Here is a 17,928-nt window from a genome sequence, read left to right as displayed (position 1 = left end):
TCTTTTTCAGATCCCACTTAATTGAATTGTATCTTTAGCTATTTAGATAATACCGTTTGTGGATCTTTTTGTTAACCTTCATAGGTTGACCTGACATGGTAGTGTTGGAAAATAAATAGATCTTTTGACAATGTTCAAGGATTAAAAGTCCTCTTGAGAAGGTGCCAGTGTTTTCTAGTTTACTAAAAAATAAACTGATAAAGATATAATACGAAGAAACCTTTTTTATAGAAGCCAGCTGAAATTATCTTTTTATGCCAATCACATAGTGGTAGGCATTTTTAAAGCCTAAATAAAATGAGTGCTCTTAGATTTTTTACATACTTTTAGTCACTTGTTAATTGAAATAATAGGATTTTATGAAATGATAATTTTAGGAGTTTTTTTCTTGGTGAATGAATGTTAGATGAGATCAGGAGAAGAAAATAGCTAAATAATGTGACTATTTTCTACTTTGAAAATGTAATTTCTCATTCAAATAAAATACTTTTGATAAATATGTATTTGTATTTAAAAGATTAGCCTAGGAAATGGGAGGGAGGTGTACTTGCTGCGATTAGATTTTTCTAATCTTAAATATTGAAAATAAGTAGGGACATAAGAGAATTTTTTCATGATATTTCAATTAAGAAAAGATGTTATTTATAAGTTAATGTTATAGATAGTATAGAAATAAGGCATGTGTAAAATATTAAATTATTGGGTTTTCTTATATTATTTCAGATTGTTGTGAATCTACTTGAAAATCTTTTTAGGGTTTTTTTAAATATAGAAATTAACTCCTTAGGAACCACTCTAAACCGAAGATTTTGAAGTTTTTCCCCAGAGTATGTTTGTTGTGATAACAAGATGTTACTTATTTTTTTAAGACTTAATAAGAGAAGGGGAAACACAGTTACTTTGGAAAGCTTGGGGATTTTTACTATCTATCCCAAAAGCTTTGTTTTGTATCAGAATGGTCATATAAGTTGCTTTGTAATGAGAAAGATTTATTAATGTGATATAGGTAATTTAGAAGCTGAGTTGGTTGTTAATTCTTTTTCAAACTTTGATTCTTAAAGCCACTATATGTTTTTAAGATGGTGGAATTTTGTTTTCATTTTCAAGTTTTTAGAACAGTATTGGGGACTTAAGACACTTGTTTTTTATTCTGTCTTCATCTACTTTGAAAGTGAATGAGTGTGAGTCATAAAGAAATGTATACATGGTATCCCTATTTCCTTCCTTTCTCTTCTTCCCCTGCCTCCCTCACTCCCACCTACACCCTAAGGTATGAATAAAATCTTTTCTGTGAGAAGTAGGTGGTCTTTAAAAGAATCAAATGACCTTGGATTCACTGTAGATTTGAAGAAACTTGACTGCAGTGTAGGTTTTGCGTAGTACCTCATACTGACCTCTTTCTCTACTCCCTCCATGCTGCTCTCACTGAATCTGCTGGATTTTTATTTGTGCTTGGTGCAGAAGCGGGGGTGGGGAGTACAAGGGGCGGAGTTAAAAGACCAGATGCTTCCTGATTATTTAAAATCCTGCTTAATGTAAAGGAGCTAGACAAAAATTATACATTGAAATAATAACTACTCACTATTATGAAAAATAATACTTACAGTTTAAAAAGGAAGGGGATACGTTTTTGTCCAACCTAGTTTACTGCTTCACAGTTTCTTTTTTTAAGCAGAAATTTTTACACACCTGCATATTTAATTATGTCCTTTTTAAAAAATAAACAGCTGGGGCTTACACTCAGATTTTTCATAGATCTGCTTCATTCCTTTTAAATAAATAAATAGCCTATTGTGTGGATAAAAGCATTAATTCATTTTTAATGTTAAAACTAATATTAATTGGCATCCTAAAACCATTGTGATAATGACATTAATACATTTTATTGATATGTACCCCCCTCACATTTTTAAGATACAACTCAGAAAATAATCTTTAGAAATATTTTGTTTTGTTTTGTTCTTGACAGACTTTCAAACCCCTGGTTGAAGAAAGCATACCCAGTTCAATCACTGCAGTAGAATTCCTTGTAGATAAGCAACTGGATTTTTTAACTGAAGATAGTGCCTTTCAGCCTTACCAGGTAAGAAATTTTAGATTACTTTTAAAAGTTAACTGTTCATTAAATTTTACTGATATTCAAATATTGATTCTTTTGAAATACTGTTTCCACTAACATCTAGTTGTGCAAAGAACCCAATGAATGCACTCAATAGATTTTGATTATAGGGTAGATAATTCATTTATTCAATCAACAAATATATACTGGTACACCTAGTGTGAGCCTTGTAGCCTTCTGTTGCTAAGATTACAGAAACCAACAAAATAGTCTTTGATGTTCCAAATAATATTCATTGTTAGAAAATAGCTGCTTAGGCAGAACACAGTGGCTCATGCCTGTAACCCCCAGCACTTTGGGAGGCTAAGATTGGAGGATTGCTTGGGCCTGGTAGTTTGAGACCAGCCTAGGCAACACAGTGAGACTTTCCTCTACAAAAAAATTAGGCGGGATAGGACATGCCTGCAGTCCCATCTACTTGGGGAGGCTTAGGTGGGTCGACGCTGTGGTGAAGTTGAGGCTGTGGTGAGCCCTGATTGTGCTACTGCACTCCAGCCTGGGTGACAGAGTGAGACTCCAACTCAGAAAAAGAAAAGAGAAGAACTGGTTAGATCTTAGTATAAGTTATCTTTGTCTTCAACTCTAAAGGTTAAAAATGGAGTCAATTATTGTAATTAAATGAGATTAGTGTTTACTGTGTGTATACATATCAGTCTAGCATAATAGCAGTTAATTTTATTTATAAGGGGAAATTTTCCTTTAGGTTGTTATTAATTGAACAACTTCATTTTAGTTTCCTATTGTTGAAATACAAATATATTTAATTGGAAAATCATTTAATAGACTATTACTATGTATGTAAATTATGTGAAGAAACTCATCAAACATAAAGCTAAATGTTTAAGATTTTCTAGTGACGTTATTAGTTAAGTTTTTAAGGTGTAAGTAAAAGCTGACAAATTTGTTTTTATTTGGACTTGAGACTGAATTAAATCTGTAGGTTATTGTAGGTTTCTTTTTACTCATAGTAGTTTCAAGAATGCAGCATTGAAAGGATGAGTGAACTAATTTAGTTTAGCCTTTTTTCCCCCTAATGAGATAGAAAGTTAGTAGTATTTTATTTCAGACTAGTTACTGGTTTTCAAAAAATAAAATGTAGAGCCTTTGTTTCCATGGAAAGAACAAGGGGTTGTGTTAATGAACCATGGTTTGTTGTGCATGAAGTTATGTAATACTTAGGGAATTAGAGTAGTTCTACTAAGTCCCCCAAAATGAGATGGTTTTTTAGCATAAATTTTATTTCTTATTTTGAAGTCGTCATAGATGCACTTTTGTCTTTCCATGTTATTTTTCTTAAGTCTTTAAAGGCCTAGTATTTTGAATTGTTAGCTTTTATTCTTTGCTTGTCTTTATTAGCTAAAAATTCACAGCAAATCCTGGTTTAATAGTGGAGGTGTTGGAGCTTTTCTCTTGGATTTTATTTTGTTTTTAATTGTGAATGCCATTTAACTTACTGTAGACCTTATCATTTGTTTCATTTCTAACAGTCATTTAAAGGTTGTTAAAATAAGTGAATCTAGGTGAAATCAAAGGAACTTCCAACTCTTAATATTTTAATTCTGTGGTTTGCATTATTAGCACTTTGGAAGTTTCAGCTTGGATTTGATTTAGAGAAGTGAAATTACTTTCAAAAATAAACTCTTACCAGGTGGCCTAAAACTCTACAACATGTTTTTTAAGATGATAATGATTGAAAGACTATGCTAACATAGGGGGGTTTTTCCTAACTTTTTTTTAAACATGGTTTTTCTGGTCATTTTTCTTTTTATTAAAAATAAATGCATAAGAACAGAAATCTTAATGTGGTGATGAATTCTATGATTGTCTTTGTTAGTAAGCTTTTAAACTGTTCTGTTAGTATATATGCAAGTTGATCTCTGGTCTAGAAGGATACCAAATTTTCCAGAATTGAAGTGATTGACTTGACATTTTAACCAATTGTCTTCTCCAAAAATGTGAGTTCTGAATTGGAAGAAATCAGGAGGAATTATCCTGAGAGTATTTGATTCAAGATCTGTCATACTTTAATTTTAAGATTTCTTGAGTTTTAGAAGTGATAGTCTACAGCAGGATTTTCCTGTATGCATTTTAATTTTTGTGTTTTGAGTTTTTTAAAAAATTAGATTACATAAATATAAAAATATTTTCTCTAGTATGTAAATGGTAGATATTTATTTTAGCATTTTGAATGAGAATTTATGACCTTTACCTAAGATGGCTTTTACCTAAGATGGCTTAGTTTAGTTTTAAATGTATTTATTTAAATGAATTTGTGAAATATAGACACATCCTAGGAAGAGGGAAAAAGAAAATTAGAGTTCATGTAATTAGAATGGCTTTATACCACATTGCTTTTTTTTCTAACCAGTTTTCCGAGTGGTACTTAAAACTCCTCGGCATCTTAAATATGGCAGTTGTTACTGGCATAGATTTTGTAAGTAGTGCCTTGACCTATCTCAACCTTAGACGAACCCTATGTAAGTCAAAGGAGTTTGGGGACACTTGTTAACAAGCTTTTTTCGTCAATCTCCTTGTTTTTTCTCACTTCTTTACATTTCATGAGGCAATTTCTTTGGAATTTGGATGCTAGTTGTCCTTTACAAACTTTCTGAATGGGGGGAGAAAAGAAAAAGATCTCTTCCTTGGAAATGGCCTTTGTGTATATATATTTTTAGTCTAGAGTGATGAGTACACATAAGCTTTTAAAATTTCCACAAATGGTTTGCTGTGAATCTAATTAAATGTTTTTGCAGTGGGAATTCCATCTTCCTCCTTGAGTTCTCAGTGGTTTATTCTGTTGCAGTACCTTTTATTTAGTTACCTTTGCAGTTGCAAAGCCCTGTTTTTATTAAGTCAGAATAACATAGATGTACTGTTTGGAAACAGATGACTCAAGATTAGTACAAGCTATTTTACTTTTAGGTCAGTGATTTGAATCCTACCATTTACTCTCTGATTTCAATGTATTAAATATCAGATGGGAACTATTAAGTTAGTTGAACTGGTTGGCTTTGTTGGTGGCATGTAGTTGTGTATTCTGGGGTACAACCGTTATAGATGATAGTTTTCAGTATTTTGGAAAGAAAGTGACTGAGTAAAGAAATTGAAATCAACATTTTACAGTCAGTATAATGGATGCATATAAATAAGTTACTGAAGCAACTTGCCATGGTATTGTTAAGTGTTTTTTTTTTTCTCTTCCCTCTGCACACAAATGAGTTTCTACTTCCTCCTTTTAGGTTTCCTGATCATGCCTGACTGCAGTTAACTTTCTTTGAAGTAGAGGGGGAAGGGAAAAGGGAGAGGAAGTAGGAGGGAACTCTGCAGATTCTACTGTCTTTCTGCTGTCTGGAAGGAAGCAGAAAAACACAAATTATTGCTTCTTAAAGATGGTTTTTATAGTTCTTTTTTTTCTGGTCACTATAATCTTTGTAGTACTGTTGCTTTACTTTGGAGTATTATTGTATAAGTTTTACAAAACCTCATTAAATTTGATAACAATTTTGCTCAGGTTCATGTAAATAAATTGATAATGAAGTGGGGCAATCAACTTTTAGTTTGATTTTGAAATTATCTTATCTTGGATATTGGCTACTGGCCATGCACACACCTGCAGTTTTCAGGTTGGTTGCATCATAGAGGATATAGAAGAGATTATTTCTTACCTGAAAGTTGTAAATGACTCATATCAATTAATCTGGCATGTCTGGCTTGTTAGTCCAGTATTTTCTAGGGATCACAATCCTCTTTGCTTATAAGTGCAATAAATAAAATAAAGGGCACTAGTTAAAACCATTAGTGATTTAGTGTAGAATGCCCTTGTCCAAAATTAATACCCATGTTTATCTTATTGTATGTTAAAATTTAGTGTAGTGGAATGTTTTCCCTAGAATAATGTAGAATCATAAATCCTAGACTTGTAGGAATGATTTCATTTGAAGTACTAGGTTATAATGGGCTGATAAAAGTTTAGCGATAAGTCTGTCAATAGTGTAGTTTCTATCATTGTAGGATATAGACATTGAACCTACAGTACTTTGCTAAATACTAGGTACAGTACTGCTGTGCTTTGAATTGCTGATTGGAGGAAAACGAATGGGTGGAACAAACCCGAGTATTTTCTTAATACCTATTCTAGTGATTGCTTAAAGACTTGAACAGAAAATATTATATTATCTAGTAAATGAATGTGTCTGCGCTATACCAGATCTGTTAATCTATCATTTCTGTAGTCTTTCAGTGATATAGTTGTTTTTCCAGTTTGAGTCCATTTTAGCCTGTAATTCTTTCATCATTGATTATAAAAATTTATAGACTGTGGTTTCCGAATATCTCTTAGGTAATTGTTTCTCAACACATCTAGTTTGTTAAAAATACTTCAAACAGTTGCCCTAGGATAAGTTAGCAATAATTTAAGGTGTGATATATAGAAGAAACATGTATTTTTTTCTCCTAAAGTTGTGTTATTGTCCTGTGGAATTTGGAATTTCTTCATAACTGGGATGAAATAATGTAAGTGAGGTGAAAGTTAGCCCTCAGTCAGCCAAGGTGAACAATTAACTGGTTGGTTGTTACTAGCCAAGTGTTATACTTTGTTGAATTAAATAGTTGACATAGTGGTGCACGAATTCTTGGGCTCAAGCAATCCTCTGGCTTCAGCCTCCTGAGTAATTGGGACTACAGTGACTTACCACAACGTCTGGCTAATTTTAACAATTTTTTGTAGAGATGAGGTCTTGCTATGTTACTTAGGCTGAAAACTTGTTGATAGATTTTGTTTCTAAGCAAATTTATTCCTCAGAGTACTGTAATGTTGGTAATAGTTTGCAGAAGGGAGTAAACAGAACTTTATGTTACTATTGCTTTATATGGTTGGGAAAGGACTTACTTTTTCAAACTTAAGAATTCTTTACCTTCACTCCAATTTATAGTATAGACTGATCATTTTAGATCATTTTTAAACTGTAACATTCCTAGTGTGGATGAGAATTTGACTTCCTGAATTATTTATAGTGTACTTATGTAAATATTTCTGCCTTAGAATTCCTCTCAAATTTGTTTGTTTCTTTAATTTTTACCAGTTTCATCAGTTGCTTAATGGTTTTTAAAAGTTGATAAAAGTATAAATATTGGTTTGGTCTTTATTCTCTTTTCAAGTAGTTTATAATTTACAAAAGGAGCTTGTAGAGAAAGCAGTTTCCTTGAAGTAGACTTGATTTAAGGAGTCTGAAGTAAAGACTTCAGGAATACAAAGTCAGTAGATACTGAAATAGTTAAAGAAGTCTCATGAGGAAGGTAAACTTAAGTGGGATTTACTTGAATGGTAACAAGTGAAAGATGGGGGTAATCCAGACAATTGTCAGGAGGCACAGCATAATCAATGATGAGGAGATAGATTTAGGGGACAGCAGGAGATCAGCCTAGTTTTTGAATTAGCCTAGCTAGTTTTTGAATTGTGAAATTCATACTAGATAATATGATCGGTCAAATAAGAAAGGAAAAGATTGCCAAGCACAGTTATCAGGAAAGTAATGCCGTCATCTACATAGCAGTGGCACATTGGTTATTGTAATATCAGAAGCAGCTAATTGACAGTCTTCACTAGACTCTTGTCCTAGAAAGTCAGTTTAACATAATGGTTAAGAACATGAATTTTGACCATCAGTTCAAGCAAATATGGTTTCAAATTCTGACTTTGCCAATTTGCTAGTTATTAAGCATTGGCAAAGTCTGAACTGTTCTTAAAAGTTTTCTTATCTGTAAAATAAAGATATTTAACTACCTCAGGTTGTTATGAAGATTAAATTAAATGATATATTAAAGAGTTTATGCTGGGCAGGGTGGCTCAAGCCTGTAATCCCAGCACTTTGGAAGACTGAGGCGAGAGGATTGCCTGAGCCGGGCAACATGACGAGACCTCGTCTCTACAAAAAATAAGTTAAAAAAATTAGCCAGACATGGTAGTGCACGCCTGTAGTTCCGGCTACTTGGAAGACTGAGGCAGAAGGATCGCCGGAGCCCAGCAGGTCGACACTGGAGTGACAGTGAGTGTGCACCTGCCCTCTAGCCTGGGCGACAGAGTGGGACTCCAACTAAAATAAATAAATAAATAAAGAGTTTATGATGATTAACTGCTCAATCGAAGACATGCTCTAAATTTCTTTTTTTATATGGTGTCTTAAACATTTTTGGTGGATATTTGAAACTCTTCTTACCATTCTCATTAGATATGTCTCTGCCACCATCTACCTCTTAACAATCTATCTTATTTGTCTTTGCTAGAATCCTTATCATTCTTTCTGTAACTGGTGCTAAATAAACATTTTCAGCTGTCGGTACAACCCATTGTCAGTGTATAATAAAACATGTTTTTGAAGTATATGTAGGTAAGATTTCATAGTGACTTAAAAAAATTTTTTTTTTAGTCAAAGTCTCATCTGTCACTCATACTGGAGTGCAGTTGCACAATCACAGCCATTACAGCCTCGACCTGCTGGGCTTAAGCGCCTTCCAAGTAGTGTGCACCACCACGCCCAACTAATTTTAAAAAATTTATTGCAGAGACCAAGTCTTGTCAAGTGACCCAGGCTGGTCTCAAACCTTGTGTTCATGCAGTTTTTAACCTGTGCCTCTCAAAATGCTGGGATTACAGGCATGAACCACTGTGCTTTACTATAGTGATTTGTTAAACTGTTATTTCAAGGAAATGTTAATAGAAAAGATGACTGCAGGTGGCATTGTGGCTCATGCCTGTAATCCCAGCACTTTGGGAAGCCAAAATGGAAGGATTGCTTGAGCCCAGGAATTCAAGACCAGCCTGCAACATAGCAAGACCTTTCTCCACAAAATAAAAAGTTAGCAAGACATAGGGCTTGCACCTGTAGTCCTTTGTCCAGGAGGTTAAAGTTGCAGTGAACTGTGATAGTGCCCCTACATTCCAGCCTTGGCAACAGAGTGAGATCCTGACTAGAAAAGGAAACAAAAGAAGAATCGCAGAACCATATTATGGCATTACCCTTCACAACACACCCTTATCTTTTTTTCTGCAGGGAAAGTCATATACTCTATTTACTGCTGGTAGCTATTTTTATTTCAAAATGTGTAAGTGATATTCAGTAAGGTACAGAGTTTTCATTCTTTGTTTAGCTCTGGGGAGAGGCTTTATGAAGGTAACACTAAGGGCTAGAAGTCCGTCTTCTAAGCGTTAAATAAAAGAGTTGGACTAAATGATCTGTGAAGTTTCGTTAGGACTCTAGTTCTGTGAATTTAACTTAAGATGGAAAAATAGTCATTTCTGACCAACATTAGCCTAATCAGGTTAAGCTGTTAATTATTTTAGTCTCTGGGATGAGAGGCATTCAATCTAAAACTAATCTTATCTTAAAAGAGAGAACTGTTGAGTTAGGAAGTGTCAGATGCAAGTCAAATTATGCAAAATTAGAAAACCAAGATTATTTGAATTAAGAGTATTTACATTTTGGCAAGAGTCAAGCACATTCTCAATTACTCCCTGAGTTTTCATTTGTATCTCCTTTTTCCATTTCAGTTTGCCTTCATATTAGCATTTGATGGAAATTTAGAGGTGACTTGTTGACATAAAATCAGTAAAATGAGAACAATTGTAGCATAGACACTATACCGAGTGTATAAAAAATAACTGTATAGCCATAACTGTGAACTGACTACTGGTAGGTTATTGGCTTGCAAGGATTAGCTTCCATGGGCAGTCATGGCCTGGGGGTGGTCTAGGAGATGAGGCCAGAGCAGGAAATGGCTATTGTGTAATACTTGGCTTTATTCCATTTCTAGTCAAAAGTGACAGCTTGCAATAGTAGTGCCAAGCTGAAACCTGGATAGTAGGATGGACAAAAAGAAAAAGGGAACCAGCAGCTAAAGTGGAGTAACTGTACTTCCTTATTTAATTGTGTTTTTGGTTAAAGTTAAACACTGTGTTTTAATATTCAATAATTTTGCTCTGTATTTAAGCATACCTTCTATTACCTAGCTGTATGATTTTATATAGCTATAATTTAAAAAATAGTTATGAAACATGTTTATTAAGGTTCCATAAGTCAGATATTTTGGTTAACCCAACGCATATATCTACTGCCATTACAAAAAGGAGTTCTTCATTTGTAAAAATTGGTTGCAGAACTTGGTGTGTTGAAAATGTATCCTTGGAGTTCAAGAACATGTTATTTTGACTGAAGTTTGGCCCAAGTATGAGCCATTCTGCAATACTCAGATTGAAAACATTTATAAGTCACTGCAGTAGTTGTCTCCTGGTCCCAAATCTGCTGTGATCATATGCTGAAAAATCTGCCAGTCTCTTTTTAATTTTTTGTGGCTGCTGTTATGAATTTAAAGTATGTGAAATTATGCTTTTAGACATCAGATTCCAAAGATTCCAAGCCATCACTACTTACTATTGAAAAAGATTGTCCAGTTTCTTTTTGCCAGTCAAAATAGGATAACAGTATTGACTTATTCCTTTTTTTTAGTTACATAATCCTACTAAAGCATGGCTGTATTATTTAAAATCTTAAAATTAAAATTTTATTCCTGTGTAATGTTAATATTTTTCATTTTTAAAATTTGACAATTTCCAAGACATTTCCATTTGCATTATTTTAGTTCTTATGTTAGTCCTATGAGGAAAACATTATATTATTTTCTTAATTTTATGTAATGCTTTCAGGGTGTATATATATTAATTTACTGAATCCATACAACTCTTTGAGAAGTCTAACTCACAAGTGAGAAGGTAGCAAAAATCTAAATCCATATAAACTAGGTTAGATGTAAAAAGGGAATAAATATTATAGAAATACATTGGGCAATGTCCTGGTACAGCTGAGGACTGAGTGCAGTGGCTCAACACCTGTAATCCCACCCTTTTGGGACCTGAGGTGAGAGAATTTTTTGAGGCCAGGAGTTAGAGTCTCCAGTGAGCTATGATGGGACCACTGCATTCCATCCTGAGTGACAGAGTGGAACCTTGTCTCAAAAATGAAAACGCCAAACTTTATTGAGACTAGAATTGACAAACAGCAGCTCAGGAGACACATGTTCCCTTTTTTCTCTTACCTCCCAAATCTCATTTCTTTGACACAATTTTTCTGCTTACTCATAGGTTTTGCTTCTTATAATACTCATGGTACTTTTGTGTGTCAGTGCCAGTTTGTTCACCTGTCCCCCTTCCTTTACAAGACCTTTTAGATCTAACATTTATGTTTCTTACTGGAATTAGGGATAGATGGTGTCAGAGGCTGAAAGACCGAAAGGAAGAGGAGGAAATATAAGGAAGGGAGAAAATATATGGTAAGAATTTTACAGGCAGACAAAATGAGGTTTAACTAAGTTTTGACTTGGCATCTAGGTTCAGACAGCTAGTGTTAGCCAAAACAGAACCTGAATGCAAAACTTTAGATATCAAGGTATTTTTGTTACACCACCTACCTTTGTGAGCCACTGGGAAGTAGGACGTGTCATTTGCTCATCATTCACTTTCATTTGGCGCTTTATTTTTCTTATAGTTACTATCCTTCCTAAATCAAAGAATAAGTTTTTCTTAATTGTATCTCCTACAAGGTTTTCCTGTATTTTTCACACACTGGCATCAACCTATACTCCAAATCTGTGCATTGTTTTCAGATTCATTTGTTCCTTAGGCAGATAATTCAGACAGATGTTTTATAATCACTCTTTTTTTTTTTTTTAAAGCTGTCTAGTTTTCTTTGTTGTGCATATGGGTATCCTATAAACTTCTCAAAGTTAGAATTGAAAAACCAAATACTTTAAAATGAAGCCCTTGTCATTCTCTTGCCAAAATAGTTGTCTCTAAAACCCAAGTCTTTCTAGGCTTCAGACAAAAGACAAAACAGTGCTAGTCTTTAGTCAGTAAATAATATGGGTCAGAGGCTATTTATTCATATATAAGTGCCTGCTGTATTATATTCAGGAATACAAATACCTTGCCTTCATAGACCCTACATTCTAATGGGAGAAACACACATTTAAAAAATATAAATGTCAATATAGGCAAAATGAGTAGGAGACACCAGGGAGAATAATGAATCCATTCTGGTTGTAGTAAGGATACTAGGTGCTTTTCCTATTGTTAGAATAAGTGATTCCTGAGTTATCTCAGGATGAATATAAATTGACTAAGACTACTAGGACAGCAAGATTGTTTAAATACAGGAAGTCAAGTGAATATCAGAATGCCTGTTGAATGGGCATTTACATAAATCTTAATCATACCATCTTCCTGTGAAGGTGGAGTGGTGATGTGAGAAGGGGAGCCTTTTTAACTATTTTTAGTTGGTTCAGCTACTGACTGGTCTCCACCTCATTGAATAGAAGAATAATGAACACTTGTTTAAAAGAAGAATACAGTAAGAGTTACCATTTTAGCCATTCAAATGTATAATTTAGTGATACTGAGTACATTCACAATACTGTACAACCAATATCATGATTTATTTCCTGAACTTTTTTTTATTATCCCAAACAGAAACTTCTGTTCATTAAACAGTACCTCAACGTTTTCCAATTCTGCCCTCTCCTAATCTCTAGTAACATCTTTTTTATTTTGTGAATTTGCTTATTTTTGGTACCTCACATAAATAGAATCATGCTATGTTGGTTCTTTTGTAGCTGGCTCATTTCACTTAGTATATCTTCAGGTTTGATCCATTTTGTAGCATATGTTAGAATTTCATTTTTAATGGCAGAATAATATTCCATTGGGTGTATACTACCACATTTGTTTATCTATATCATCTGTTGATGGATATTTGGGTTATTTCTACTTTTTGACTTGTGAATAATGTTGCTGTGAACATGGTGTGCAGATATCTATTTGAATTCTTCCTTTTGGGTGTTTTGGTTATATACTTAGGACAGAATTGCTGGAACATATGACTCTTTCCATGTTTTACTTTTGGATGAACAGCCAGACTGTTTTCTGCAGTGGCTGCATCACTTTTTGTTCCCACTGATAATGCACAAGGATCCCAGTTTCTTCCACATCTGCACCATACTTGTTATTTTTATTCTCTCTCTCTCTCTTTTTTTTTTTTTTTGAGTTGGAGTCTCCCTCTGTCGCCCAGACCGGAGTGGAGTGGCATGCTCCTGGACACCCAGCCTCGACCTGCTGGGCTCCGGTGATCATTCGGCCTCAGCCTTACAAGTAGCCAAAACTACAGGCGCACACCACCAAGCCCAGCTGACTTTTGATTTATTGTAGAGATGAGGTCTTGCCAAGTTGCCCGGGTGGGTCTCAAACCCACGGGCTCAGGCAATCCACTCGCCTTGGCCTCCCAAAGTGCTGGGATTACAGGCTGAGCCACCGAGCCCGGCCTGTTTTTATTCTCTTAATAACAACCATGCTAATGGTTGTGGAGTTGTATCTCATTGTCGTTTTGATATGCCTTTCTCTGATAACTAATGACAAGAGCATCTTCTCATATGCTTATTGGTCATAAGTATATCTTTGGATAAATGTCCATTCCAGTCCTTTGCCTATTTTATGAATTGGTTGTTTTTTGTTGTGTTGAGTTGTAGGAGTTTTTAAAATGTATTCTGGATATCAGCCGGGCTCGGTGGCTCAGCCTGTAATCCTGTGCCTTGGGAAGCTGAGGTGAGTGGATTGCCTGAGCCCGCACGTTTGAGACCCGCCTGGGCAACTTGGCAAGATCTCATCTCTACAATAAATCAAAAACTAGCCGGCGTGGTAGTGCATGCCTTAGTTCTAGCTACTTGGAAGGCTGAGGCGGAAAGATCGCCAGAGCCCAGCAGGCCGAGGCTGCGGTGGCCGGGAGCGGCCACTGCACTCCAGTCTAGGCGACAGAGTGAGACTCCAACTCAAAAAAAAAAAAATAAGAGAGAGAAAAAAAGACAACCTACAGAATGAGAGAAACTATTTCCAAAGTGTTTTCCTCTTAAGAGATTGATATCCAGAATATATATATATATATATATATATATATTTGAGTTGGTGTCTCACTCTGTCACCAGACTGGAGTGCAGTGGCCGCTCCCGGCCACCTCAGCCTCGGCCTGCTGGGCTCCGGCGATCCTTCCGCCTCAGCCTTCCTAGTAGCTGGAATTACAGGCGCACGCTACCATGCCCGGCTGATTTTTTGATTTATTGTAGAGATGAGGTCTCGCTGCCCAGGCGGGTCTCGAACCCGCGGGCTCAGGCAATTCACTCACCTCAGCCTCCCAAAGGCGCGGGATTACAGGCTGAGCCACTGAGCCCGGCTTTTTCTCTCTTCATAGAGTTCTTTGATGTACATTTTAAAAATGTTATATCTTATGTATCTACGCTTTCTTTTGGTGTCTATGCTTTTGATGTCATAGCCAATAAATTTTTGCCAAATTTGATGTCATAAAGATTTTCCCCTATGTTTTCATTCAGGAGTTGTGTAGCTTTAGTTTTAACAACCAGGTCTTTGATCCATTTTGAGTTAAATTTTAAAAATATGGTATAAAGTAAGGATTCAACTTCATTGCTTCATTGTGAATATCTGCTTTCCCAGCAGTACTTGTTGAAAAGATTGTCCTTTCCACTTTGAATGGTCTTGGTTCTCTTTTTGAAAATTAGCTGACCAATTATGTAACACTTTGTTTCTGTGCTCTCTATTCTGCTCCCTTGATCTGTATATCTGTTTTTATTCCTGTACCGGTGATATTTGGGGTTTCCTTTTTTTCCTTCACCTTTCTACAACAGAATAATTTGTTCAAATGATTGTTAACTCTAAGATAAATCATTATTTATTTATTTATTTATTTATTTATTTTTTGAGTTGGAGTCTCACTCTGTCACCCAGACTGGAGTGCGGTGGCCGCTCCTGGCCACCGCAGCCTCGACCTGATGGGCTCCAGTGATCTTTCCGCTTCCGCCCAGGGGGTCTCAAACCTGCGGGCTCAGGCAATCCACTCACCTCAGCCTCCCAAAGGTGCGGGATTACAGGCTGAGCCACCGAACCCGGCTGATAAATCATTATTAAATTATCCTATTCTGTTTTCTTGTTGAAGTATTCTGAAGTACCAGGTCAATATTTGGAGTATAAATCCTGTCTTGTAAATTATTGGGCATTCGACCTGCCTTTTAGAGAAGGTATGTTTTTAAAATTCAAGGAAAAAGAAGACCCTGTGATTGCTGAGCTGTAACATCTAGTCATTCACTTATTGCTATATGCCAGTCGCTTTGCTCTGTGAATTCAAAGGCAGGTAAAATAATTCTTTTTTTTTTTTTTTCCTCACAGCAGTCTAGGGTTCTATTAGAAGTAAAATGGGAAAAGAGATAAGCGAAAAGCCAGTCGTGTTTTTCAGTAGAGAGCTCTGTTCAGGTTCTCCAGGGAAACAGAACCAGTGGGGGTAGGCAGGGTTATATGTGTGTTTATTTGTGAGGTGAGGAGGCATTGCTATTATAGGGGTTGACAAGTCCAGCGTCCGTATGGTAGGCCAGCAAGTAGAGATTATGACTGGTCTTGATGTTGTAGTCTTGAGGCCTAAGGCAGTGTGGAGGCAGAATTTATTCTTCCTGAGAGAATCTCTTTTTTTCTTAAGGCCTTCAACTAATTAAATGAAACTCACCCATATTGTGGAGGGTAATCTGCTTTATCAAAGTTTATTGATTTAATTGGTAATCTCATTAAAAAGAAATACTTCCATAGCAACATCTAGACTGATGATTGGTCAGACAATTGGGAACCATGTCCTAGCCTGCTTGATACTTAAAAAATGACAGTCACAGCTGCTATTGACATTTGATTCATTTTGTCATGCATTGTATCATGATAGGCATCTGTGCCTCTGACATTCTCCCATTCATCAATGGATAACCCTACCCCTACTCCACCATTGTCCTCCTAGCTTTTTATTTAAAACCACTGGATTATAGATTAGAACTTAACTAAAAAGTAGAAGCCTTCAAAGCAATTTGGTCAGGTTGACTGAAAAACAGACAGCAGTGTTTTTGTAACATACCAGGTGCTGCCAGCATCCTAAATATGAGAAAGTACAGTATCTGTCATTCCTTTCTAAATAGTTAAAATAACTCTGCTTCCTCTTCTAAGTCTGTAGACACTGTGGTGTTTTCTTCTGGCTGTCCAAAATCCCTTCCAATTCATCTAATTCCAGATCAAATTACTTTATTACTCAAGCATTCTCAAATCTCTAAACCTAGTTATTTGATAAAGGTTATTAAAATGAGAAATGTTTCAAGTCACATTTGACTTAAGTAGAGATTCTGTATATCTCAGTGTAGCAGTAAATGGTGTAAAATAATAAAGGATTTTTTTTGAGTCAGGGTCTCACTTTGTTGCCCAGGCTGGAGTGCCGTGACAGGATCATGGCTGACCACAGCCTCAAGGGCTCAGGTGATTTTTTTTTTTTTTTTTTTTTTTTTTGCCTCAGCCTCCCAAGAAGCTGAGACTATCACGATGCCTGGCTAATTGTTTTATTTTATGTATATATATTTTATAAAATAAAAAAATGTGTAATGAAATTATCACATTAATTATTTGTCTTTTCATTGTGCTAGAAACATTCAAATTATTCCTTCCCAGCTATTTTGAAATAAAAAATAGATTTTTACCTTCCATATATGAGTGAGAGCATGTAGTATTTATCTTTCTGTCCTTTGCTTATTTCATTTAACATAATGACCTCCAGTTCCATTCATGTTGCTGCAAATAACAGGATTTATTTATTTTTGACTGAGTAATATTTCATCGTGTATGTATACCCATTTTCTTTATCAAGTCATCCATTCATAGACACTTAGGTTGATTCTATATTTTGGCTTTTTTGAATAATGCTGCAATGAACATGGAAGTGTAGCTATCTCTTTGATATATTGATTTCCTTTCTTTTGGATACAGAATCAGTAGTGGAGTTGCTGGATCACATGGTAGTTCTATTTTGAGGAACCTGCATACAGTTTTTCATAGTAGCTGTACTAGTTTACATTCCCACCAAGAGTGTATGGGGGTTCCCCTTTCTCCATTCTCCACATCTTTATCAGCATCTGTTTTTCCGTATCTTTTGATAAAAGCCTCCTGCACTGGGATGAGATGATATCTCATTGCAGTTTTGACTTGCATTTCTCTGATGATTAGTGATGTTGAACATCTTTTTATATACCTGTTGGCCTTTTATATGTCACTGTTTGAGATACAGTCTCACTCTGTTTTGGTGCAATACTGGCTCACTGCAGACTTAAACTCCTGTACTAAAGTGATCATCCTGTCTCAGCTTCCTGAGTAGCCTGGACTACAGGTGTGCATCACCGTGCTTGGGCTGATTTAAAAATTTTTTTTGTAGAGACAAGATCTCACTGTGTTGCCCAAGCTGGTTTTCAGTTACTGGGCTGAAGTACTCCTTCTGCCTCAGCCTCCCAAAGTGCTGAGATTACAGGCCTGAACCACCATGCCATGCCATTTTGCCCATTTAAAAAATTGGATTATTCTTGCTATTGAGTTGTTCAAGCTTCTTATATGTTCTGTTTATTAATCCCTGTCAACGTATACCTTGCAGATATTTTTCTCGTATTCTGTATGTTGTCTCTTTACTTTGTTGATTGTTTTCTTTGCTATGCAGATGTTTTTTTACTTAATGTAATTCTATTTGCCTATTTTCACTTTGGTTGCTTGTGCTTCAGAGAACTTACAGAAAAAGTCTTGCCTAAAACAGTCCTGGAGCATTTTCCCAGTGTCTTTGTCTGTTAGTTTCATAGCTTCAGTACTTAAATTTAAGTCTTTAATCTGTTTTGATTCATATTTTGTATATGGTAAGAGA

General features: G+C 35.5%; 1 protein-coding gene across 6 annotated transcripts in view; it reads left to right on the top strand.

The window, feature by feature from the left end:
- JMJD1C (jumonji domain containing 1C) overlaps positions 1 to 17,928 on the top strand; it is a 265,229-nt gene that overhangs the window by 172,821 nt on the left and 74,480 nt on the right. For 5 of the 6 annotated variants that reach the window (XM_008056064.2, XM_021711364.1, XM_021711362.1 and 2 more), the window contains one exon: positions 1,970 to 2,083. The exons of the other annotated variant lie outside the window; for it this stretch is intronic. In XM_008056064.2, coding sequence (XP_008054255.2) covers positions 1,970 to 2,083 — 114 coding nt within the window. The remainder of the gene's footprint in view (positions 1 to 1,969; positions 2,084 to 17,928) is intronic. 6 annotated transcript variants of the gene reach the window in all.

Source organism: Carlito syrichta, unplaced genomic scaffold, assembly GCF_000164805.1.
Source record: "Carlito syrichta isolate Samal-C Ts95f unplaced genomic scaffold, Tarsius_syrichta-2.0.1 Scaffold302087, whole genome shotgun sequence".
Classification (NCBI taxonomy): domain Eukaryota; kingdom Metazoa; phylum Chordata; class Mammalia; order Primates; family Tarsiidae; genus Carlito; species Carlito syrichta.
The sequence above is the reverse complement of the archived record's forward strand: the minus strand, read 5'-3'. Positions and strand labels throughout refer to the sequence as shown.